At 45.4% G+C, this 7,307-nt stretch overlaps 1 protein-coding gene across 1 annotated transcript in view; it reads left to right on the forward strand.

Annotated features, from left to right (window-relative positions):
• The window catches only part of LOC132464390 (NADPH oxidase 5-like), a 10,416-nt gene extending 3,998 nt beyond the window's left edge, over nucleotides 1-6,418 (forward strand). Inside the window, exons 6-16 of the mRNA XM_060060732.1 lie at nucleotides 116-288; nucleotides 760-942; nucleotides 1,112-1,244; nucleotides 1,548-1,690; nucleotides 2,199-2,486; nucleotides 2,919-2,963; nucleotides 3,328-3,452; nucleotides 3,857-3,941; nucleotides 4,092-4,191; nucleotides 4,580-4,746; nucleotides 5,748-6,418. Of these exons, the coding sequence (XP_059916715.1) occupies nucleotides 116-288; nucleotides 760-942; nucleotides 1,112-1,244; nucleotides 1,548-1,690; nucleotides 2,199-2,486; nucleotides 2,919-2,963; nucleotides 3,328-3,452; nucleotides 3,857-3,941; nucleotides 4,092-4,191; nucleotides 4,580-4,746; nucleotides 5,748-5,879 (1,574 nt within the window). The 3' untranslated portion in view covers nucleotides 5,880-6,418. The remainder of the gene's footprint in view (nucleotides 1-115; nucleotides 289-759; nucleotides 943-1,111; nucleotides 1,245-1,547; nucleotides 1,691-2,198; nucleotides 2,487-2,918; nucleotides 2,964-3,327; nucleotides 3,453-3,856; nucleotides 3,942-4,091; nucleotides 4,192-4,579; nucleotides 4,747-5,747) is intronic.
• The last annotated feature ends 889 nt before the right edge of the window (nucleotides 6,419-7,307 follow it).

Below are 7,307 nucleotides of genomic sequence, written 5' to 3' on the forward strand. Positions count from 1 at the left end.
GGTCAGAGGTCAGGTGTCCTGAGGTCAGTGTCCTAAGGTCAGGTGTTCTGAGGTCAGAGTTCAGGTGTCCTGAGGTCAGTGTCCTAAGGTCAGGTGTTGTGTGGGGTCTCTCCAGCCCACCTGTCCCGGCACTCGGGCTACAGCCTGTGGGAGTACCTGCTGACCACGCGGCCGGGCGTGGGCTGGGTGCGCGGCTCGGCCTCCCTGACGGGTGTGGTGCTGCAGCTGCTCATCGGCATGATGGTGCTCTGCTCCTCCACCTTCGTCAGGCGCAGCGGACACTTCGAGGTGCGTGGGTGTGTGTGTGTGTGCGTGCGTGCATGTGTTTTGGGTTGTGTGTGTGCATGAGTGTGTGGTGTATGTATACGTGTGTGTGTATGTTCATATGTGTGTGTGTATGTATATATTTTGTGTGTTTGTGTGTGTGTGTATGCGTGGTGTATGTATATATACAGTATGTGTGTTTGTGTGTGTTTGTGTGTGTAGTCTAACCCCCCCTTCCCCCCAGGTGTTCTACTGGTCCCACCTGTCCTGTGTGTGTGTGTGTGTGTGTGTGTGTGTGTGTGTGTGTGTGTGTGTGTGTAGGCTAACCCCCCCTTGCCCCCAGGTGTTCTACTGGTCCCACCTGTCCTACGTGTGTGTGTGTGTGTGTGTGTGTGTAGGCTAACCCCCCCTTGCCCCCAGGTGTTCTACTGGTCCCACCTGTCCTACGTGTGTGTGTGTGTGTGTGTGTGTAGGCTAACCCCCCCTTGCCCCCAGGTGTTCTACTGGTCCCACCTGTCCTATGTGTGGGTCTGGTCCCTTCTCGTCGTCCACTGTGCCAACTTCTGGAAGTGGTTCCTGGTCCCGGGTCTGGTGTTTCTGCTGGAGAAGGTCCTGGGCCTGGCCTTCGCCCACATGGGCGGCCTCTACATAGTGGAGGTCAACCTGCTGCCCTCCAAGGTGAGGCCCCCAGGGACCCCCCAGGGTCCGCCCCCAGGGGCTGCCACGGGAGGACCTCCCCCTGTTGGGTTTAGTTACACATTCTTAGTGTGTGTGTGTGTGTGTGTGTGTGTGTGTGTGTGTGTGTGTGTGTGTGTGTGTGTGTGTGTGTGTGCGTGTGTGTGTGCAGGTGACCCACCTGGTGATAAAGAGGCCCCCGTTCTTCACCTTTAAACCCGGGGACTACCTCTACATCAACATCCCGGACATCGCTACGTACGAGTGGCACCCCTTCACCATCAGCAGCGCGCCCGAACAGTCTGGTAACCAGTACCCCCGGTACAACATTACCAGTACTGTATACTAGTACATACATGGTATATACACTATATCCTAGTATATGTTACAGTAGGGTATTAGCCTAGAATATGGTACAGTCAGGTATATACAATATACCCTAGTATATGGCCCCCTTAGGTATATACACTATATTCAAATATATGGTACATTCACGTGTATACACTATATCTTAGTATATGGTGCAGTCAGGTATGTACACATATGGTATGTATCCTATGTAACCTAGTATATACTGTAGTACAGTCAGTAGTCCCGCTGTGTTTCAGACACCCTTTGGCTCCATATCCGCTCGATGGGCCAGTGGACAAACCGTCTGTTTGAGTTCTTCAGGCAGCCGGAGACACTGGCTTCCAGCCCCAAGAGGCTGGCCACCAGCCTCCGCAACAAGAGGCAGCTGGTCCAGACCCAGGTGGGAAACTACCTGTCACCACGTTATACCTAAACTACCATTACATCACGTTCTATACCTATACTACCACTACATCACTTTATATACCTAAAACTACCATTACACCAAGTTATATACCTAAACTACCACTGCATCACTTAATATACCTAAACTACCATAAATCCCGTTGTATACCTTAACTACCACTACACCCTGTTATGTACCTAAACTACCACTACATAACGTTATGTACCTAAACTACCACTACATAACGTTATGTACCTAAACTACCATTACATCACGTTATATACCTAAACTACCACTACACAACTTAATATACCTAAACTACCATAAATCCCGTTGTATACCTTTACTACCACTACACCCTGTTATGTACCTACACTACCACCACATAACGTTATGTACCTAAACTACCATTACACCATGTTATGTACCTAAACTATATCTAGGTCATAGGTCATGTGTAGGGTCAAAGGTCATACCTAGGGTCCTCTCTTTCTTGTACCAGGAGCAGAATTTCTGGGCCACGGTCTCCAACGGCACCGTGGCAACCAATGAGGACGAGGCTGTGGAGCTGACCATGTACCGTCAGAGGAGCTCCGGAGCTGCTGCCTCAACGGGGGCAGAGGTTCCCCCTGGGGTCCAGGCGGCCCAGGGGGAAGAGGGAGCCCAGGGGGAAGAGGGAGCCCAGGGGGAAGAGGGAGCCCAGGGGGAAGAGGGAGCCCAGGGGGAAGAGACCCGGACCCAAGACCAGCTGGACCACGTGGAGAAAGGAGAGGGACCACATCTGAGAGAGGTTCTTACCTTTACACTGTAAAACCAACACACAGAGAGCTGAGGAGCATTGAGGAGAACGTTGAGGAGAACTTTGAGGAGAACGTTGTTGAGGAAAACTTTGAGGAGAACTTTGAGGAGAACATTCAGGAGAACGTTGAGAATATTGAGGAGAACGTTGAGGAGAACATTGAGGCAAACGTTGTTGAGGAGAACTTTGAGGAGAGCATTGAGGAGAACATTGAGGAGAACGTGTTGAGGAGAACTTTGAGGAGAACATTTAGGAGAACGTTGAGGAAAACGTTGTTAAGGAGAACTTTGAGGAGAACATTGAGGAGAACTTTGAGGAGAACATGTAGGAAAACGTTGAGGAGAACGTTTAGGAGAACATGGTTCGGGAGAACATTATTGAGGAGAACATGGCCGTTCAAATGTTTTCTACTCTGACCTTCAGATCCCAGCCAAACTGGGGGACAACCACCAGCTCTGCAACATCAAGGTGGGAGGCTTCTCCATTCCTAGATTCAAATGAATTCAATAAGTTTGATCCTCTATTTACTTCATAACCTTTTCGATTTATATTATATCCTGTGCAGATATTTCTGCAATAAAATGAATTCTGATTCAGATCTTCCTAATCAGTAGGAAGGAATAGCTCATGGTTAAGATGTAGACCTGCATTGTGGGAATCTGTCTTGTTTTTATTTCAATGCTTTGGTGTTAGATGTTGCTGTGGCTCTTCACCTGTGGTTGTATTGCAGTGTTGTGTTGTTAGATGTTGCTGTAGGTATTCACCGCTGGTTCTATTGCAGTGTTATGGTGTTAGATGTTGCTTTAGGTCTTCACCTGTGGTTGTATTGTAGTGTTATGTTGATGGGCCGTACGGAACGCCCACCAGACAGATATTTGCGTCAGAGCACGCTGTGCTGATCGGGGCAGGGATTGGCATCACCCCCTTTGCCTCCATCCTCCAAAGCATCATGTACAGGTGAGAGAACAGCCTTCAGAAACAGGTGAGAGAACAGCCTTCAGAAACAGGTGAGAGAACAGCTTTCAGAAACAGCTGAGAGAAAAGCCTTTAGAAACAGATGAGAGAACAGCCTTCAGAAACAGGTCAGAGGACAACCTTTAGAAAAAGGTGAGAGAAAAACCTTCAGAAACAGGTGAGAGAAAAGCCTTCAGAAACAGGTGAGAGAACAGCCTTTAGAAACAGATGAGAGAACAGCCTTCACAAACAGATGAGACAACAGCCTTGAGAAACAATTTTTATCTCCAGTCTAACTCTAAACCTGTAGGTCTCTCCAGTCTCACTCTAACCCTGTAGGTCTCTCGTGTCTAACTCTAACCCTGTAGGTGTCTCCAGTCTCATATCTATGGTCTCTTATTCTTAAGGTATCGGAGGAGGAAGCAGAATTGTCCGAACTGCAGCTACTCCTGGTGTGAAAACATAATAGACAGCGATATGAAGTTACGGAAGGTACAAATTCATAAATAAACGAATAAACTATAAATAAATCAACTATTTATTTATATATCTTAGCTCGTCCAATTTGATTGCATGCTTTGCTTGTTGTCAGTTGATAAAAGTGTGTCTTCTGAACGACTGCTTGTTGTCTCTGTGGTGCAGGTGGACTTCATCTGGATCAACCGAGACCAGAAGTCCTTCGAGTGGTTTGTCAGTCTGCTCACTAAACTGGAGATGGACCAGGCTGACGAAGAGCCAGAGGGTGAGGAGAGAGAGACAGAGAGAGACAGAGAGAGAGGGGGGAGGAAAGGTAGAGGGAGAGAGAGAGAGAGAGAGGGGGGGGGGGGGGAGGAAAGGTAGAGAGAGAGAGAGAGAGAGAGAGAGAGAGAGAGAGAGAGAGAGAGAGAGAGAGAGAGAGAGAGAGAGAGAGAGAGAAAGAGACTCCCGTGTGAGAGTGTGAGAGAGGGGATGGGAGAGACACAGGGAGAGTTTCTAACCACTTCATTATTTTTGGGGGGTTTATTTCCATTTCCTATAAAGCACTTTGAATAAAAGTGGATATAAACAAAGTGTATGATTATCTTGCTTTCATTGCCGGTATTCTGTTCTGTTCATCATGGCTTCATGATTGGATGCGTGTGATTGGTCAGGCCGCTTCCTGGAGATGCACATGTACATGACGTCAGCACTCAGCAAGAACGACATGAAGGCCATCGGCCTCCAGATGGCGCTGGACCTGCTGGCCAAGAAGGAGAAGAGAGACTCCATCACCGGGCTGCAGACCAGGACCCAGCCCGGCCGACCCGACTGGGCCAAGGTAGCACACTGTACTGGTGGACCTTTACTGTACTGGGGGACCAGTTCCTTATTCATGTCGAATAACTGTAATGGTTTCCTATACTTGATGTGTCTCACTTAATGTGTCCCTGAGCAAGACACTTACCTAAACCCTAACTGTATGTAAGTCGCTTTGGATAAAAGCGTCTGCTAAATGCCCTGATTGTAATTCACTATTCCGGCACAGATCACACCTTAAGCCCTACCAACTAATCCAAGGATATACTTTTATATTATCTATCTATATTATCTATATCTGTATAATATATTTCTATTATATATATTATCATAATCATAGAGTGTATACAATATATCATACTCGAGCACAAAACCAAATATCATAAAATAAAATATGCAATGTCATAAAATAAAAGTCCAACAAATGATTATCAAGTAACAGAGGCAGTCGCTGATTTGGTCAGTAAAATGTTTTGTAAGTAGAAGAATGACAGTGTTAAGTTAAGTGCAGGTTAACCTCTGGATCTCAGTGTTAAGTTAGTCGCAGGTTAGGCTGAGGTTCTCAGTGTTATGTTAAGTTAGTCTGAGGTTAACCTGAGGTTCTCAGTGTTAAATTAGTCTGAGGTTAAGCTGAGGTTCTCAGTGTTAAATTAGTCGCAGGTTAAGATGAGGTTCTCAGTGTTAAGTTCGTCGCAGGTTAACCTGAGGTTCTCAGTGTTGTAAGTCGCAGTGTTCTGTTAGTCTGAGGTTCACCTGAGGGTCTCAGTGTTCTGTTAGTCTGAGGTTCACCTGAGGGTCTCAGTGTTCTGTTAGTCTGAGGTTCACCTGAGGGTCTCAGTGTTCTGTTAGTCTGAGGGTAACCTGAGGGTCTCAGTGTTCTGTTAGTCGCAGGTTCACCTGAGGGTCTCAGTGTTCTGTTAGTCTGAGGGTAACCTGAGGGTCTCAGTGTTCTGTTAGTCGCAGGTTCACCTGAGGGTCTCAGTGTTCTGTTAGTCTGAGGGTAACCTGAGGTTCCACCTGCAGGTGTTCCAGAAGGTGTCTGAGGAGAACAAGGGGAAGGTCCACGTGTTCTACTGCGGTGCTCCGGCGCTCGCCAAGACCATCAAGGCCCAGTGTGAGCACTTCGGCTTCCACTTCTACAAGGAGAACTTCTGAAGCACGCGCTGTTGTTCCTTCTTTTTGTGCGTGTGATTGTGTGTGTGTGTGTGTGTGTATGTGTGTGTGTCTGTGTGTGTGCGCGTGTGTGTGTGTGTGTGTGTGTGTGTGTGTGTGTGTGTGTGTGTGTGTGTGTGTGTGTGTGTGTGTGTGTGTGTGTGTGTGTGTGTGTGTGTGTGTGTGTGTGTTATACTTCTGCATGGAACCCTATCTTACACATGTATTGAACATAAAAAAGCGTATACACAAGGTATATATATCCATGGAAAGTGTGTACGATATGTAAGATATGGATGTGTGGCTGCCGATCAGTTGGTTTTGGTGATGTCTTGTGTTTAGTAAAGAGTAGGATGGGTTTAACCACTCAACTGGTCTGTGAATCTCACGACAGAACTTAATTAACTCAGCTTCTCTCAACTGAACTTTGAACTGTAATGTACTTGATACCGAACAGAACTTTATTTAACTCTGTGTCATAAATCTTCATTTAACAGAACTCTATGTAACTGAACTTTAATAAATGTTGTTTTACTAAACAATGTATTAAATGTGCTTTGTTTAACTGAACTTTATTACACAGCACTTAACTCACAACAACATTTGATACTATGTTTCTCAAATCGTACTTCGACATTTACCACACCTTCTTTATTCATTGTCAATTGGATTTAATATTATACAGGCATTCATGCATATTATATTATATATATTAACATAACCATCACAAAATATTTATATATAGCTATTGAGATTCAACCAAAGTCTGCATATTCATGCGGGGGCCGCATTTTTCTCAAATATGCCGTACTTTAACCGCATAAATTGCAGATTTCCGCGCAAAATATCCTGGGCTTGCATGATTTCATAATCCCCGCATTTTCGTTGCAAAAAAGTCACATATATCTTAGCAGAAATTTGAAAAAAATTGTGTTTACTTCACACAAGAGCAGCCATTTTTTGCACGTTCCCACAATTTCATTGCATAAAATTGCATATTTCATCGCATTTTTTAAGAAAATGTGCCACATAATCCAAGGCATTTAATGACTTGGACCAGTAAATATAAATTACTTTACATTGAATTTTCCTAGGTCCGGATGAGGCATAGACCTATTAAAGGCACCCAGTGCAACTTTCGAGGCTTAAAAATAAACATTCAATTTCTAGTCTTTTTTACACGTAGTAAGTTTCAATAACTCCATACCATTACATACCGACATTTAAGCAGCAAAGATGAGACGTCGTTGTGTGGTGAGAACTGATACAAAATCGATAACAACAACAATGCCGCCATTTTCTTTATTTTTTGTAACCTACAATAAATAAAGCAGGCTTCCAGTCAATGGAAAAATGGCTTCTCCCCACCGGCGATTGTTGTTGTTTACGATTTTCTATCAGTTCTCACCACACAACGACGTCTCATCTTTG

This window comes from Gadus macrocephalus, chromosome 9, assembly GCF_031168955.1.
Source record: "Gadus macrocephalus chromosome 9, ASM3116895v1".
Lineage (NCBI taxonomy): Eukaryota > Metazoa > Chordata > Actinopteri > Gadiformes > Gadidae > Gadus > Gadus macrocephalus.